The sequence below is a fragment of the Rhea americana genome, unplaced genomic scaffold (assembly GCF_003343005.1).
Source record: "Rhea americana isolate MKP2758 unplaced genomic scaffold, rheAme1 scaffold_288, whole genome shotgun sequence".
NCBI classification, from domain to species: Eukaryota; Metazoa; Chordata; class Aves; order Rheiformes; family Rheidae; genus Rhea; species Rhea americana.
Window position 1 is genome coordinate 231,514 of NW_028186410.1, and position 19,187 is coordinate 250,700.

Below are 19,187 nucleotides of genomic sequence, written 5' to 3' on the forward strand. Positions count from 1 at the left end.
GGTTATTCTGTTTTTGAAAACTTACACATTTTTTCCCTCTATTAAATTGCTTCCTGGTGATGGAAATGTCTGGGATTTTTTCTACTGCTTCTACTTTCCTTTAGCTTGCACACCCCTGAGGTAATTAGTGTAGGTTAAAATTTACATAACTGACTTTGGGGTTTTGCAAATAGGAAAGATGGAAATTTATTCAAGGTGGTGAATAATTCATTTTAAAGCAAGTTTCCTTTTTTTTATATAATCATGTAGAAGATGTATTACAGACTCATAGAGGTTTTCTGAATAGGACCCTAAGCATTGAATTTTTGAAATATTTTATTTCTTAGTATAGGTAAAGAAATATTAACCATGACTCATTGCAATTTTCCTTTTCAATAAGATTTGAATAATCTTAACAAATTTATTAGGTAGATGATAGAGCTTTTTAAAAATTATSATGACACGCTGTAAGAAGTATTTTACTAAGATCCAGAAAAAATAGTTTAACTTGTATTCCCATTGCCACTTTGGAGACAGAGAGATAGAAAATACAGTGCAGTTCATATAAGGAATTTCTTCTGAATATTCATTATTTAATTAAGATTAAGAAGATAAACAAGGGGATTGGATAGCTGTGGGTGTCTGGTAATGTAATCTCTCTCTTTCTCTCTCTCTCTGTCTCTTCTCTTTATTTTTTCTTCTTTTTTTAATTTCTCTATTCCTGGCTCAGTGTAAGCCTGGACTGGCAATGTTGAAAGTTGTCGCAGTCTTATGACTGCTTGATATTTTACGTGAAATGAGTTTTTGATTTCCTCTTGTTTCTTAGTTTAAGTGCTCACTTCACAAAAACTGCTATCACAGGCATCACTGAGAACTGGGTTCAAAGGTCTATYGAGGATGTTCCAGGCTCATGCTGCCTGTCAGGGCTGCCCTGTTGCACGTGCTGCGAGTAGCTCCTTGCAGCCTAGCCAGGAGAGAAGCCACCAGCCCTTTCTCATCACACGTTGCCGCGTACTTACGGACTTGAGAAATGGCATAAGGGCATTCAAGAGAAAGAAAACTAGTGCCAGCATTTGCATGGGAGGGAGAAAAATGGATCCTCGTTCCTGTTTCAGGGTTTCTTAGGGAGCTTCAGGCAGTCATTATTTAATGTAAGATCTAAGAGTGTTCTGAGGAGCAGAGCRTGAGGGCTAAATTGGTCCAGAAGAAGTGGTGAAGAGAGCATCTTTTGTGACAGCACTGTCACGCTCAGAGCAGTCAGATCTTGGTTTGAGCTGGTTTGGCCATGTTTCTTTTGCAGTAGTGTATGTGCAATGCTTGAGTGGGACCTGTAGGACCTATTGTATCCTTCTGAGGCTCTCTGCTGGGACAAAAAGCAAGTCATATAGTATTTTAAGGTAACCATGTGGTGCCCACTTTAATTTTAAATRTTTAAATGAAAAGCTAGTAGTACCACTAGCAAAACGTTTTGTGATATGCTTTTGCAGTCAGCTTTTACACTCTAAGAATTTTCATCTTGAAAATAGGCAGGATTCTTTCCAAATAATTAATTTGATGTGTTATTTTCATCAGAGATTCCTAAGAAACCAGACAGACAGACACTTACTTAAAAGTTTAGAGATTTAGAAGAAGGGAGAGACTTCAACAGCCAGGCTTGGATCTGCCAACATGAGGTTTCTCTTTGCTAACTATTATGTCGTTTCCCTACCAAAACATTTTTGAATTTTGAGACTTGATGAAGGCAGAAGATGAACATCGTTTTACGTCATTTACAATGCTGTGTGGGGTATACAGTAGGAAGCCTCCATATCTATTGGCAGCAGTGTATGCACACTTTGTGCTGGTATCAGGGACACTAGCAGAAGATCTGGGTATAAGAAATACTCTTGAATATTCAATGAGCCCTCTTAAGAGAGATCAGAGAGAAGAATGTTGTTTTCCTAATTCTACAACCTTCAGTAGCATTATTATTTTCAGGTTTTGCACTGAGAGCACAGTTTAAAAAGCTGTAGATGCTGGCTTCTTGGTGGAGTGACTTTTCCGGCTTGCTGTACAAGAGAAAAATAATTTCAGGCCATCCGGCTTTATGCTGGAAAGCTGCAGAACCACTAGGGAAGAGAATTGGTGATAGAAGTTAGCCTCCTACATATTGCAGTATCCCCAAATGCCATTCTCTCTTACCAAGAATTTTAAGACGACTGTGGTGATAAAAGGCCTCAAGACTTGGAGCAGATTTAAAGCAGGGCAAKTTGTGAGCTCTCCAGGGGCCTCTGACTAACTTATGTATGTCCCAACTCAATGTATGTGGGCACATGCACATATATATACATACATACMTACCTATCCATATAGTTATAACTGTGTTAGATGTAGTAAAAATAAGGACTATGGGGTACTACCATACACAAATATACATTGTACAGATCAAGCTTTTTAACCAGATTAGAGAAGTTTCCCTTGAAAATAACAGAGGCTGGGTGGCTGTAATTCCGAGTTGCTTCTGAAAATGTTCAACCAGAAGACCAAAGACAAACCTTTGAAAAATTGTCTATTTATTACTTTCATTTCCATGCCRTTTCTGTACCTTTGAAACAAATTGTGTTTTTTTTTGGCATATAGGACTCCAAGCACCACAAGGAAGTCTCTTGCCACAACAAACAGAAGTTGCAAGCCAGGATTCGTAAGCTCTTTCAAAGGTATGTGAGATAAGGGCTACTTTGTACTTCTATCTAATGGGCTTTCCTTCCAAAGATCTTTCAGTGCTTTACACATATAAATGAATGGAGCTTCTTCCAAACAAAAGACCTCAGGCCTAGAAAAATTAAGCCTGTGCTTTTGAAAGAGGCCTCTGTTTTGATTCTTCCATTTTTAGATATCCAGCTTGGGCTGTCATTTTTAAGTGCTACACACAGTACRCTTCAAAAGGTGACCAAATGGCTTCTCTCAGCACCCTTCATGCCTGGCCTGAATTACTCTTAGATAGTGAAGGAACTATGAATTAGAGCAATGTTTTTGTGGTCAGACTATACACGACCTTCAGATAAGTATGTGCATYGAATTACCTGTAAAGAAATTAATGGAGGAAACATCTCTTATGGACACAGCTGAGGAAGCTGCTTTCTGCTCTGACAGTTGATGAGCAGGCCGGTGAGTACAGAAGAGAACTAACTTCACTGAATAAATTACTCATTCCAGTATAATATACAACAACAGGGGAGAAAATAGAAAAATACCAGAAAAGAGATCAAATGTGGTTATTTAAATGTTTGATGTTCAGTAATGGAAACTGTTTACCTTCATAATTGTGTATTAGCAGCTAATAAAGGCAATAGATACAGTAGTTTAAAAGTAATAAAATCAACAACAAAGTGTATTTAATTTTAAATTGAATTGCAAGCAAATGGGTGTCCTAATGAACCCTTGTGTCAATGTAGCTCTAACCAAATTAAGTGAAATAATTTCCATCAAGAGAAACTAAATAAGTACAAGGTTCCAAACAGACCACTCTTCTTGAGGAGAAAAGTTAACTTCTCAGATGTTTCAGCTCTAAGAATTAGCTAGTGATATTAAAGAAATATCTTCTGTTCCTTCTAGTTAGGGAAGCTGGACCAAAGTTGACTTGACTACAGCTCAAGGATAAAACTTTAAAGGTAGATCCTGCAGTCCTTATATTGAGTCCGTAGCATTGCTGAATCTTGTCCTTAGTGCCGATCAGTCTTGACCTGGGCAAAGTTCCCATTGACATCATTGGGACTAATGCATACACAGAACTTCTAATTGATTTATTTGTTATATAAACTTTTTTTATAAAACCTGTGCATTTATATTAAATTCTGCTGGTATCAGAACCTAGAAACTGGTTTAGCTATGCACCAATGGTAATATTACTGAAAAAAATATATTTATCTTTCTAAAATCAAAAAAAAGGGGGAGGGGGAGGATAGACAAGATCTGAGTAGAAACTCATTGTAGCAATATGCCAGAACTTGGAGACAGAAGTACCTGTTGGAGAGAGAGAGAAATTTGGACTATTTGCTAGCTGGGTAGCGTGTGGGCACGTGGCTGTCATATTAAGCCTGGTTGCAGAACCTGTGTAAAYAGGTGTTTTGATAAAGAATCGTGTTAATTTTACAAACTGTGGAGGTTCTTTACTTTATCATCTAGCATACAGAGGAGGAAATATGAATGAAGTAACTGGAATTGAATTTTTCAGAAGCAAGTCAGAAAATATGGAAGGAACATGTTAAGAGCAGTCCAGGGAACTTTTGTTGTTTCTTTTGACTTTTTTTTTTTTTTTTTTTTAATATACACAGTGCATTTTAGTTTTTTTCTGTTGGTGATGGCTAAAATCCTAACTGAATACAGGATTTGCTGAGCCCATGGTTCTGCAGCTTAGATGTTGCCTGCGTTGTATGCAGAACTAGTCATGAATTTTATCCTGAATTAGCCCAAGCTAATCCTGAATTGTGACTGAATCCTAGGCAATGATTCCTTTTTGACTCTTCAAGACTCCTCCCAGCACTTTGCAGGCAGCTCTCTTGACCTCCAAGGTRGCATCTGTCTGGCCCTGGGCTGCAAAGAGCCTGTTCGACCTCCAGGTCCCAGGAGCTGTCATGCAACCAGCACTGCATTTTTCCTCATGCTCTACTGCCTGCCCCAGCTCCACCTCCAAGTCTGGCTGGATCCTCACCAACAGCAGTGTGGTTGGCCAAGCCGTGCCAGTCTTTAAAAATGGTAGCGGTAGGAACAGCTAAATGGTTTTTAATCTGGCAGAGCACATACAGAGGTTTCTATTTGCGGGCATTCCTGCTTAGATATAGCTGCAGAGTAGGCACTAAGGAATTACCTGTGGTTCTGTGACCCATGTAAGGATGGGGAAGGACAGCCAAAGAATACCTTTCRTACAGTGCTTATTGTAAATGACTTAGTTTTGTATTTGCTCCTACTGTGCATTAGAAAGAAGTCATTTTCCATTAGCTGCAGTGCTTCTGGTGCATCCTCCCAATAGGGCAGCACTGGGTATCATCTGTAGGTCTGTTTTACACCATTTGCTAGAGTTTGGTTTTGCTGCAGGGACCTCTGTTCTTTTTTCAAAAAAAAAAAAAAAAAAAAAAAAAAAAAAAAAAAAAAAGCTGATATAATTGCCAAAAATATTCTTTAAATTTTACAAAATATTAATGTGTGAATGCCAAGGAAGCTTTGGTGGTTTACATATAGCTGGAAAAATATATGTGTGTGTGTATAAATATGAATATATACAGGTATATATGTATACGTACACATATATGTATATATATATACATACATAATATAAATGTATATATGCATATATAATATAGGTATACATACATAAGATTTTTTCAGTGGTTTAAAGCAACTCAACCATAAGAACCAATGATTTCCAAAAATCTGTTCCAGTTTATCGTAGGTGTCAGCAGTCCTGAATGTGTCGATAGAGGCAATGGCTTCCTACTTTTTTGTTGTTATTCTAGAACCTGAGCCCTGATACCTGTCCTATAAAGACTGAGATCCTTATACTCAGGCAGTGAAACTTTAGGTTATTTTATGTCAACCTGTGGCACAGACTGACAAATAATGGTCATGTTCCTGAGACTGTGACTGCATTTTTCCTATGCCACTTTTTGAAGCCTAACCATTTCTTTGCTTAGAACATTGTTGTTTTTCCTGGATCTCCTGCAAGGTTTATGATATATTCAAGGAAAACATCAAACTGTGATGTAGTTCCAACGGCAAGTACTTTTCATGTCTGCGTTGTAGTGCATTTCTTTTCAATTCTTCTTCCCTGATCCTTTTGTAACTACTGCAGAGCAGAAAGTCAAGCACTGAAAGCAAGTGTGAGTGGCTGCAAAGAAGAAATTATAGCCAGGTTTGGTACCCTTGAAGATGTGAATAATGAATTAAATGGAGCTGCGGGATCTTGTGGGAAGGTGAGGTTCTCCATGAGTGCTCTTTTCCTTGGCACAAGCTGCTAAGTGACCAGATCAATTCTATTGCACTACTATTCCTTTTTTTTTTTTTCTTTTCATAGTTTAAGAGGATGCAGTTTAGCAGGTTTGAAAATATCCTTTCCAGTAGCAGTAACCATATGCTTAAAGAGACCATATGTCTAAAGCTATTAATGATGAATCATCTGGGCATGGCTAAAGTTCTTCAAAACAGTTTGTCAGCGCTGGCCAAGCAAAGTCTTTCAGGAGGAGATGAGACAGCTATGCCACCATGCAAATGAGACAGGCTTGAAATATGATGAATCTTCTATCTCCTTTTCCTACTCGACTGACACGCGCTTTGAGGAAGGTTGTAAATGCAAGAGAGATTGTGGTATAATTCCTCAGACTGGCGTTTCTGCCCCCCAGTCACTATTCGATTATCTTCCAAATTGCTGTGTTTCAGAGAGATAAAGATTTTTTATGGCTTGCTGACTTGAAACAACCAGAAGAGCCAGAAAAGAGATGGCTAACCGGCCATGCATAGTAATTCCATTGGTAAATGACAAAATCTTTGTTTGTATGACATTTCCAAAATTACTACAGAAGATGAATCTAAAATACAAAATGTCACATTTGGCATGCAAAACTATCACAATATATTTCAGTATAAAATTCATAGAGGCGTTTAATTTAGAATGTGTTTAATAACGAAGTCTGCCTGCATCAGTAATCCTGCCTTGAGGTTTAAAAAGATTGTCTTATTTATTCACATAATGTTAATTTTTTTATATATGATTCAGAAACCAAAAATATTAAGGTTAAATCTTCATTGTTAATTAAGATTTTCTAATTAAGCTGAAAATAATTGTCATTCAGATTAGTTGTTAAGTATGGTTTGTGTTGAGAAACAAAAGAAGTTTCACAAATGCAACTGTTATTTTAACTGCTTAATTTAATTCCAGAACCTTTCTATCTATATGGAAATATGCTATCTCTTCCAAAATAAATCCAAGAGAGGATTAAAGAAGAGATTATTAGCTACTGTAGGCTTAAAGTGTGAGACTGCTAAACCTGGTAGTCAAGGTAGCCATTTGATTCTAAAGTGTGGCATGCATTCTTGTATCACATTAAATTAAAAGACTCTTGCTATAGTGTCTTCTGAAAAAAATAGAAGAAATAGATTCCTCGAGGGCAGAAAAAAGAAAGATCATAGCTGATTTGAAGCCCTCAATATTTAATTATTGCAGATGCAGTTTTATCCGTTTAAGGCAACACTGGAGCCAGACTGGTACTCTCTGTTATGACCCTGCAGAATGTATTTGGGCAGCACTGAAGTATTTGCGGGTGTATTTGAATGGATCCAATATCTTTGCTCAGGAAAGACTTCCAAGGATCATGCTGCTGTGTCTGTTCCCCTCTGCCAACCTCTGCACTATAAGATGAGCATACAAGAAAAGCACTGAAAAGGCATTTCAGATACACAGCACAACATTTAATCCATACTAAACATTCTGTAACTCAGACAACATGTTGTCAACAGCAAGCAGCAGATGTTTCCTTTTGTCTGGACTTGGAATAAAGGCGCCTGTAGGGAGTTGTTATTAAACTCTACACATGTTACACTTTGATTACTATTTTTAAGAGAATCTGATGATATGATAATCAGAAGGTGAAAGGATAGTCTTACACAGTGCTAATAGCCTTGGCAAGACTAATAATTAGTATAAAAACATGGTCTGCCCTGTCTCTCATTCTGTGCTTGCAGCCTGCTCATCGTATCACCTCTTATGCCTGTCTTGCAAAGCATGCTATATTTTTGAAAGTGGTGCTTTTCTGTGAATTTTGCCTTATTATTGCAGACAAATTGTTTCTGGTGTCACATTTCAACAMCAYCACCCTCCCCTCAAGAATGCTAAACATTTRTTATTGTTGTTGTTATTATGATCTGTCATCTCTATGACTTTCGACCTCCCTGACTGCAGATCCTCAGGTAACAACAGGTAATTGCAGGTTGAACAACAAGCATGTTTGCTGCTTATTGGTAGTTGTTAAGAAACTTGCTCTGACTAACCGTATGGTTAAAGTCAACACAACCCAAGTCAGTAACTCGGAGCCTTCTCCCTAGGTTGATGGGTCCAAGACGACACAGCCTATAGAAGTTCACATCAAATGCCTGAGGGGAGTCAAAGATAAGGTGCCCAAGGGCCATTATTCCCTCAAAGTTTCTGTTCTTGGACGCTTAGGTGGTGGCTTACTGCAGTTGCCCAGACTGAAGGAACAGCCCTGGGCCAGAACAACACTGCCCGTTAGTCACGATGGGAACTTCTACAATACTGAAATATACTTCGGACAAAGTATCCAAACAGTAAGCAACACTTCTTAAATATGCTGTCTTTGCTTTGAAAGTTAAAACGCATCCGCTCTTTCTCCTTCAGGCTTATATATTTAATGCATTCCATCATGTTCATAATTTATTTAATAATTTAAGGTGCAATTTAGGAAGGTGCAATTTTTTTTCCCCCTAGGTTAACCCTCATCAGTCACTCTGAAAGTGCCAAATATACACTACATCATGTAGTATTGTCAGCTAATTTTAAATTTTACTTTTATTCTCTCTTATCTATGCAGCTTGTCAGCTATATAATTTGATTTTGGTAAAGTAGCTTTAGAATAATAAATGAACGAGTGGGTGTGTAAAAACACATGAATGCCCAAATCCTTCTGTGAGTTTTTAGCTCCATTGACCCCCCATTTGCCAAAAAAGCAGCATTTGGATTATTTTGGAAGGAGCCCAAACCCTTGAGGCTCTATTCTGTCTTTTGCGACTGAGGCACACATATTTTCCTGCCTAAGCATGCTGTGCGTGGCGGGATTGTTGTGTGTCAGTTGCTCACTGTTGTAGCTAATGCCTAGTGCTGGTTGAAGCATTGGTATCAGATAAACTCTCTGGCACATGTAATCTTTTCTATGTTTTGAAAAGTGACTATGATTTCTCTAACTGTCTTTTTTTGTTACGAGTTATTCATAGAATGAGGAGGGCAATTTTTCTGAGAGATTTTCACTTATTACTTATTTTGCAGTATGACCTTGAGTGGTGGTTTTGCTCCTCCACCCTTTCCGTTGTGATAGCTGTTGCATGGATGCAGAACAAAAAGATGGTCCTAATCCCAAAGTAGTTCCAAATAAAGCACTTTGTACCTAGAGTATTGATGCTTTGAGTTGCATTTGAACAGGCAATTTCGGATATATAAGCTGCTGCTAAATCACATTTTCTATTTCTTAATTTTTTATTATCTGTAATAGATAATGAACAGTTTTCCTGTAAAAGCATCTGTTGATATGTGAAGAAACACACATACAAAGAAGAAAATTGTGAATGTGGCTCTTGTATGATGTTTAAATAAACACATATAACTATCACAGAAGACATTGACAGACATAGTTGTGAGCTGGGAGATGGTAGCTGCTGGGTGCTGAAGGAGAAAGTGTTTGGAGCAGTGGTTAAGCTTGTGTATTTTTGTCCTGCCCCTTATAAATCCCTGTACACTCATAGTGAATCTGAAGAAATATCTGTTAAAAATTTTTTTAAAAGATCTTCTGTGTCTTGTGTTGGACTATGAGGTGCTAGAAGAGAGATTTCACATACTGGTATTGAAGTTTCTCTGTAAGAGAAACTGTCTTAATATATTGAAGTGGCTTAAAAAGACTCTGTCACTGCATTGAAAGCATGGGGACTGTTAAATAACATAGCTTCTAGTCTACTACAGCACAGGCCAGCTGTAGAGTTCCTGTCACTGGAGAAGATGCTGTCTGTTTAATGCTGTGAGAAAAGGCACAGATCTCTGAGCAGTGTCAAGTTCTTGCTTCTGCCTGGGTGCAGAGCCTCACAGTATGTCTCAGGTGGCCTGCTCTGTCCTCTGCGCGAGGGGGAAATAAAGATGTCCCTTTCTCCAGGTACCTCTGTCTGGGTGAGACTAACCTTTAGGGGCCTGTTGGGTTSGGTTGGGTTGAAGAGGTCACCTTTCTCACTGGAAGAGAAGTCACTGATGACGAATTGAGATCCCTCCCTAACTGGGATATATATGTCCTGCTTTTGGCCTTGAAGGCAGAAAAATACTTTTTTGTTAGGCTTTATTGAAAGGAGAAAACTCTGTCTGATGTGGTTGAATGGCCTGGGATGCTCTGCCTCTTGCTTTCAGCACTGTGTTTCTCCTTTTTCTTGCCTGTTACTGGTGCTTCCACCTGAGGAACGCCCCCATTCAAAACTACATAGCCCCATTCTCAGCATTAAGTAAGGGCTAGCACAAATTAATGTTGACCTATTTTTTGTCCAACTGCTCCTCAACGCATGGGAACTCTGTATATAGATTTAGCAAAGTGCAAAGTCCATGAACTTTTGGGAGTATCAAGTTGGACAGACACCTCAATAACTGCTTAGAGGTGGTTACTTTGCTTCATCCAAGGGAATGAGAGAAGTGCTCGGGAGTTTTAGCACTTTCCTAGAGTTTGGTATTAAGTTCTCTTTGAGTCTCACAGAATACATTTAATTTTTATGGCTTTAGACAGTTTAGATACTTTAGACACTGAAGTGTCTTTACCACACTTCAGTTTTAATCTGGTTAACAAGGCTGCAGGTCTCATGGAAGTCCAATTAAAATGGAGGATCAGGAGAAGCTGAATGAAATKATTCCTTTATTGGTTTCCTGTCTTCATTCCTGTATAATGGACAAGAAAAAAATTAATGTCAGAATTTTAGAGAACCTCCTCCATTAGCTCATTCTAAAGACATAGATGATATATTCTGAACCCTTCTGCTTTTCTGTTCTTCTTCCTTAGYATTGCAGCATACCCCTAAGAAAAGACCTTCAGATCTGTGCTGAAAGGAGACCAATTTCAGGCTTTAGACAATAAGCCTCCACTACAAAATTCAGCTTAAGTTTTGAAGTCTTAGTGCTGAGTTTCAGATGAGCATCTGGGTTTAGAACAGAATCATATATACAGTACTGCTGCCCTGGGTTATATTACAGAGGGGAAATACAAGTGCTCACACATGAAGAATAAGCTTTTGTTTTCACTGGCTGCAATAATGATAGGAGTTCAATGTAAACATGGTGAAAGGGAAGACATGCATGCTTGATATTGAACGAAAGCTTAGTTTTAACTAATATATTAGAGAAATTGTTCCAGAACACTACATCCTTCCAAAAATAATAACCCTGTCATGTCGGCAAAGTTGGTGTCAGCATGGGTTACCTGCTGCGTACAGAAAGTGCTGGTCATGTAAGTTAGATCTGCCTCAGGGCTAGTCTGACTTGCGCACCCGACCTTTCAAAAATGTTTTTTGTTCATTAATCAATGTTCTTTGCTTCAGCTTGCCAGCTTCATTTTTTCCCCTCCTTCACTGTCCTCCTTTTTAGTTTGTCAACCTACCTCCCCCAATAACCTCTGACTACACTGTGACAGTGGTTCCTAATAGCTCCAGTTGAATTTTATTTGGCTTTCAGTAAGGTCAGAAAGTCATACAAATCTCTTTTTTTCTCCCCCTTTAAATTATGTTAGACAAAAGATGCATGAATGTTTTGGATAGGGATAAAATGCAATTACTGTTTTGAATGATTCTCTACCACCTACCTAAAAGTGTGATCTGAAGGGGACTTGTTTTAGACCCAGAATTTTAAGGACATTTTCATATGTTTAATTTCTGTAAGGGGATTTTAGATTCTTAATGGGTTAATGCTACAGATGAGCTGTCTGGCTTAGATGAAGCAAGAACTATTTTGAAACTTTACCTACATTCTAGCAGAAAATGAATGTGAACTCAATCTGAGATTCAAAAAATGCAGTAGATTAAACACTGGGGGTAAGGGAGCTTTGTTCTTAAAACTTCAATATGCTTTTGCACTGCCTGAGTTTTGTCCGGTCTGCAATGAAAGTAAAGTGAGGAGAGGAGAGGAGAGGAGAGGAGAGGAGAGGAGTCATGATTACTGTGCTCCTGGTAAAATAGTTGGTGCGATTAGATTGTCCTTGACAATGTCTAAATAGGTGTAACTGTATCATCTTTACACAAGGCCAACAATTTTACTAGTACAATTTTCTTATTGCTGTTTCATGATAGCTGAAGTCATAGTATTGATAAGATCTAAGTAGCTGGTGAACATTTTCATTCACAGTGTATTTAGAACAGTGATTTACTGCCTCTTTGGATCCGTGTCCCAGTGTTACTGCAGTGTAAGCAAATCCAGATTACATTTTTCAGTCTAATGATGACCTGGAGAGCACACAAAAAAGTACAGTATGCAAATGTCTGATTTTACTCAAACCCCCAAAATGTTTATTTTTATTTTTCTTCTAGTTAACTTTTCTTAGGTTAATTCAATAAGTACATTAGAACAGTTGTATGAAGCAATTATTACAGTAAGAACAAACCATACACTTTTCAGAGTCCAAGGATTCATTGGCTTCAATGGAATAAAAATTGGCATGTGGCTAAAATGCTTCTCTTGGAAAAAAAAMTGTTGTTAGCAAAAATTTCAATTAGCAGGACAAAGTTAATTTCAAGCTTATGTTTCTAGTGTCTTCTACTAAATGAACTGATTTTTAAGGAAAATATTCCTATTTCACGTATTTGTGACTTTTAAAATAAAATTCTAATTTCTGGAAAGCTTTCCAGAAAAATATTGCCTAGTAGGAAAACAATTTTTGCTCAAAAGGGAAAATTCAGATAGGAAATTTTCAGCTATCCCAAATAATGCTGTAAGGCAATGCAACTACTTCCAAGTGACATGCAAAAAGAATTCATTAACTGTCTAGGCACTGGGGACATTACTCCAGCACTRCTGCATAGAAGTAAGAGAAACAGCTGTGCTGGTATTAGACTCCCCAAACTCGGTTTTCCCTCCACTCGCGTGGTGCCCGCTCGGCAGCAGTCCTTGCTCTGTGCCAGCCTTTCAAAGTTGGTACTTCAGCAAAGACATATGAGCTCTGCAAGTCAGCACTGGAGTTGCCGATTTTCCCCAATGCACCTGGCACATTAGATTGCACTAAATCAGTTCATATGCATATAAAGCTGCAGTTGCTGACAGAACAATTCACTTGTCTGTAGATTTTAAAGAGTATATCAACCAGTTAATATTTATGTATCAGTGTGGCAAGGTACTAGCAATATTATAACAGTAGCTGGGTACCATTTTGTTTTACTTGAGGGAAATTCAGTATGAATAAAACAGCAACTTTTCAAACATGACATTTAATCCACACATGTAAATCATACCAGGAGATCTATTATTCATTATTAAAAGGGCACCATATTTTTATTACACTGAAAATGAAACAAAAATGCTGTGAAAAATTTAGTGCCATTTCCTGAAGTTTCAGGACACTTATCATGCAGTCTATCTAGCAGGGACTGACACTCTTTTTAAAATATAGCTACAAAATTAATAAATTTGAACTCTTTTGCTTGGAAAAAGAGGATTCTCTGTTTCACTGAATGATGTGGATTTATTTTTTATTTAAGGCTTCCTAAATAGTTAAGATGTCAAAGAACTTCAGTCATGTTGAGGTTCAAATTTAGGTATATAATGAATAAAGTTCGTATCTTTGTTGTTATTAGTCATTTCCACCATTTTCTTCCCTGAAGTGCATTCTGAGAACTACATATATCAGATACTGATTAACATGACCTAAGGTATTAATTCTTAAAATATGATGAAACCAACACTTTCAAGGACTGTATTTTCCATATGTCAGCATCTGTCTAAAGACTGTGATGCTTTTAATAATTACAAAACAAGGTATCATTAGGAAATTAGAGCACAAGCTTTTCTTTTGTTTCATTTTATTCTTGAGCTAAACTCTGGCACAGATGAAGAACATCTAGCTGTAGGACACGTTGTAGGACATAAGAATTTGACACACGCTGAAAAAAGATAGGAGGTAATAATGCATGGCAGTGCCAGAGGAGTTTCAAAACAAGAATCACTTAAATTTTCGCTGGACACAATTATTTGTAGTTGGGATRATAAGGTACTATGTGAACCTGTTGGTAAATGAAAGTATTGAGCTTAGACAGACACTTGTGTTTATTTAGAAACTACAGTTTCAAAACTTTTTTTTTGTTGCACAGCAGGAACAAACAGTTATTATTGCTTCTGTTTAGTTTATCTGACTTTTGGGGTTTCACTCTTCAAATTCCCTTTGCTAAATGTCTTTTTGTAATAATTCGTTAAGATGCATCTCTCTGGGGCGACTGCGCCGCGGCCGTGTCATGCCTTCGGGAAACCTCGGCAGCGTGCTGCTTGTGCTGGCTTTGAGACCCCACGCYGCGCTCTGGGCACAAAACGGCCGCAAGCCCTTCTCCTCGCTGGGGTCCGGCRGAAAGTTTCGCTTTGGGACCTGCTTTGGGGCAGCCCCTGCGGAGCACGGATCCCGTCCCAGCCACGCGCGGTCGCTGGCCGGTCTCGCAGCGCGGCTCCGGGGCCGCTTGCTGCCCAGAGATGGACTTCCCCAACGCGTAGAGCGCTATTTCCAGCACTGCATTACGAATCCAAAAGAGGTGAAAACTCTAGGAGAGTCTCTAAACCTGATGTGCTGGCGTTGCAAAGCCATCACGTGCTACGGTCTCTCGCACCTACCGCATTTAGAGTTCTGTAACTGTAATTTGCAGATGTAGTTACATTTGCAAAGGGTTGCTAGCTAGCCCGGRTTTTGTTTGGGGGAATTTTGGACTGGCTTTTCGTATGCTACTGAGTCACTGCGCTCTGGAGTTCTTGGAAACCCAGGGTGGATTGTACTGTGCGCGCTGTGCCGGGTTGGGCCGACGGGTACAGCCCCAGCGCCGCAGAAATGCGGGCCTACCTCGTGTCTAAATTCATTAGACTGAGATTAGATGGGTGGACTGCCTTGGAAAATGTTGGCAGGCAGAAGTCAAAAGTTGGGAGTGTCTAGGGACAGGCTTTTGCTTCGGACCACTCYATGGCCTATTTCCTAACGGGAAATTTCTCCTATAAGAGAGTTTGACAGGAACAATTGGCTGCAATAGGCAAGTTGTAAAAAAGTCTCCTTTTTGGGAGCTGYTCAGCTAGGACTCAGAATACTCCTCTATCTGTATCGTTAGTTACTAGTAATCTCTGAACAACAGAGGGTAGCAAGAGCAAAATAAATAGGCACCACAACAAAAAATACCATGAGTAGAAAGTGGAGCAGTTACATGACTCACCATAGCTGACACTGGAATTATGAAAAAGGTTTGAACAGTGTTTTAGTCAATACCTGCAAGTACTGGGAGCCAGTAAAGCACCTCCAGAAGATATTTTATTTCCAAAAATGCCTGAATTTGAAGCATTGTGCATTTTTAATAATTTTCTGTGAACTCTGGATGAGCAGACTGGTTGCAAAGTGATGGTACAGAAATACAAGGAGTACTTTATGCCACAAAAAAATGAGGCCCTGTTTAGATACACCATTTCAAAGCAAGAATGTACAGGGAAAAGGGGCCTTTTTTTTCTGAGGAGCCAGCCTCTCAGTATCTTCACTGGAGGAGGTGTTAGCTGGGTTCCTGAAGAGACCAGCGCCTGATTAGGATCTGGCACATCCAGGAGATGCTGGTGGAGCATGAATTATGCACTGACAGAGCTCACCCCATAGAGGAAGTTTTTGTCTTCTCCCAGGCTGGACCAAAACTTCAGAAGGAAGAAGGTGCTCTGATGCAGCAGGCAGGACAGAGAACCCAGAATAGCATCAGGAAGCAGACCGGAAACGGAGAAGCTTGTGGAACAAAATGGCAAGGGAAAAACGGCCTGTTTGGGGGACTAAAACCATGCGGCGCCTTTGGTGTTGTGATGAGCACCGCAGCGAGTGAYGCTGCCTGCCCTGTGACGCGGCGCTGAATGAACCAGGTCGGTGCAGGACTCCTTGGCTCCGAGTGGTTTCTGAGCAAGTACRCGTCCCCCTGACACGGAAGAAATAAACTCCACTGTTTCGTGTCAGTGGCCTGYGTATCGGGGAAAGCTCTTGCTCTGACGGAGCTGGAATAAATCTTGGGAATAAATAAGAGGCACAGGAGTGGCGAGAGAGCGAACCTGAGTCCCTGCGTTAAGTTTACAAAGGCAATTACGCCCATCGCACGGCGAGGTCAGAATCTACGCGGTCCAGCGGTATATCACGAGAAGCTCTYGGGGAGGTTCACGCTGACGCTGCCATACATTACTACTCCCTGCTGGTCACAGAACAGAAAAGAATTAGCAGCAGATGTGCCAGGACAATTAGCAACAGATGCAGAGGCTAAAGCTCACAGAACGCAAACATTATTTTGCTGTATTTGGAAGGATAAAAGGCCAGATCCTGGTCCTCTGGTGTAAGGTAGTCACACCACATGTGAYGCCACCAGAGCTAACTATGCCCCGAATTACCTCTCCTGGAGAAGACAGGGGCAATGGGGAGTAGTGGCTWCTCTGACAGCAAGGCGGGTGTTTTCAGCAGGGCACTTTGTGCAGGTCTGGGAAGGTGTTGGGGAGCCCTGGTGCAGGGTGAGGGGATGAATCCTGCATGGAGCCATCACCGTTGTGGGATTAAGAGTGGGAAATAGATTGCCTTTTTCTCAGATACCATGCAGCTCATTGCAGCCAGAAGAGAAGATTTCTGCCTCACGCAGTGTATGCTKATACTTCAGATTATCCACATGCCTCACTGGGGAAGTTTGGGTATGGAAAATTGGTGGTGCTGCATGAACATTTAAGAAGATCTTGAAGCTGGAGGGAGAGAAGTCCTTTGTTTGACCTATGTCAGGCTTGAGAGGTCTCTTCTCCCAGTCAGGAATAGAAAAAAGACATATATATGGGGAAATGAGCAGCAGTGAGTTGCTTGCACAGATTTGTGTGTTGTTCTGTATTCAGATACCTGTGCACAGATCGGCAACTACCCAAAACTACTCTGTTTTTCCAGCTGTTCCAGAACATTTGGATGATAGATGGGACTTTTGTGAAACCCTAATAACATGGTATTTTATTTTTACCTCAGTCCAGATTTCTCTTCCCTCCCCTCTGGCCTTTTATAAATTYAGAGTTACATAAACACTTCCCAAGAATGCTCTTCCTCCTGCCYGTACGCTCGCCTCGCGTGTAAACAGCGAAGGCTTGAAATCTCTCCATGGAAGCTCCACCTTGTTTTGGCAAAAGCAGCCAAATGCTTTTCATTTTACATAGTGAAGTATACTTTTTTATTTGTTAGTAAGATGGTGTGATAGGAACTGTCTCCTATTTAAAAGGCTTTGTACCTGTGTTTRGTTCCAGTAAGATTCATTTGCCACCATTATCATCATCAGAAATGACGAGCCATTAATTTATATGATGTTTTGCAAGATTATTCTTTTGAAAATAAGTAAACATTGAATTGTCTTTGCATCTTCTAATTCAGCTGAATCTAGTTGAATCATAGATGTAAATTTCTGTATTATATGACTTAGATAATGGCATTTTTGTCCTTTTTCTTCTAAATTCTGTGCATTTGAAGGAGCAAAGTGAAGGTTTATTCCTTCTCTGACAAGCTTAAAACTCACGAGTAAATCAGACAAAAAGCCAAAATCCTCACACAGGATCTGTTTATTGAAATATTCAAATAGAATTCATTCTCTCACTAGAGTAAACGATTTCTTTGCTGAAATTATGGTGGCATATGGGGAAGTAAGATATATTACAATAAAACTGATATAAAACTGTTGAATTCAGAAATGGTGGCAAGAGATAATTTTAGTTCACTATGATTTAATTCAATTAAATGCAACACTGTTAACTGCAGAGTAAGAAGAATTACTTGTGCTTGTGCAGGCACACACAAGCATTATTTATTCTCTGTTGCATCTCTCTTTGTAGAACAAATCACACCAGTGAAAAGTGGGTGTAAGATGCTTTTGTACCACTATAAAAGGTTATATAGCTCATAGAGCTCAGTGGAAATTTTAACTGAGCAAGGGCAAATTGTAAACTCAGATGCTAGAGATTAGATCCATTAAAACCCATGAAAGTAGGTTTATATATTATGCTATCTTTCACCACCAACAGTGGTGGTGCAATCTCGTGGACTAATTTACCAAACAGTGCCTTGAAAGAAGTTGCCATTAGCAGAAAAGTTATATCTGCTCGCTTCGTGTAAAGGTTATTTTTTCTTCAAAACCAAACTAGTGCATCGAAACAAATTGGTCACTTTGAACTGCCTGTGCCTAGGGCTTTATTCATCCCAGGCATTGGCCCAAGCCAGGCAGTGGTCTCTGCAGGTGCCGCTTCTCCAACAACTCCAGAAAGCACCCGCTCCCTCCCATTTCTTTCCAGGTCTCTTACGAAAAAGAGTGAACTTTCTGCTGATTCTCCTCTTCTACCCATCTGAGCCGTGCTCCAGCCTGTATCTGACAATGAGGGCTTAAATCCACAAGGGCATGTAGGTACTCAGGACCCATGGATTTTAATAGGAGTTACATGCCTAAATGCTTCTGTGTAGCTATGCCTGCGGGTCCTGCTGGCCATTACACAAATCCCCTCTCTGAAACTCATCAGCTAGGAGGAGGCTAATTAAGGGCAGGTGGCACGACACTGAAATTCCTTGTAGGGCCATATGACCCTGTGGCTATTGGACAACTGGGTATTATGGAGATGCACATTTACTGTGGTGATGGAGGCAGTGTAAGAGGACAAGGTGGAGCAGATTTAGCACAGGCTCTTGAGGGGATGTTCCTCCTTTTTAACACTCTCCTATTAAGCCTGATTGTGCCTTCCTCATCAGTACTTTAATTGTATAAATCATGCTCCTGGCAGCTGTCAGAGTGGTAATGAAAGCCCACAGGTACCTGTGTGAAGGTTTGGGACACCAAGATAGAGTAATAGGAAGAGACTTAGCTTGGATGTTTGTGTGGAAAGAACAGAAATGCATTTTGTATTTGGTAGGTGTGTTTTATCTGATAGAGTATGCGGTGATGTGTGAGACTGTCCTGTCTTGATCAGGCACCTGTCATTCCTACATGAAGGCTCTCAGAACTAATTTTACAACCTTTGTAGCATACAGCTACGTGACAAAATCCCTATTTTTCTTATTACGCATTTCGATCATGGAGTGGTTTGGATCCTGTAACTCTTAGGCAAAGGGATGCTTCCTGTCCCAAAGAGTGAGTCTGCAATGTGAGTGCAGGATGAGMGTTTATAGCAAGTGAAGTATGACAGTGAGCAGGAAACAAAGAAATGAATTTTGAATGGTCAGTCTGATTACCCTTACACC

The 19,187-nt window shown here is 39.7% G+C and overlaps 1 protein-coding gene across 1 annotated transcript in view; it reads left to right on the forward strand.

Moving 5' to 3' along the window:
• Positions 1-19,187, forward strand: part of LOC146593614 (uncharacterized) — a 166,095-nt gene that overhangs the window by 37,489 nt on the left and 109,419 nt on the right. The window contains exons 7-9 of the mRNA XM_085308958.1: positions 2,599-2,675; positions 5,807-5,927; positions 8,053-8,292. Coding sequence (XP_085165084.1) covers positions 2,599-2,675; positions 5,807-5,927; positions 8,053-8,292 — 438 coding nt within the window. The remainder of the gene's footprint in view (positions 1-2,598; positions 2,676-5,806; positions 5,928-8,052; positions 8,293-19,187) is intronic.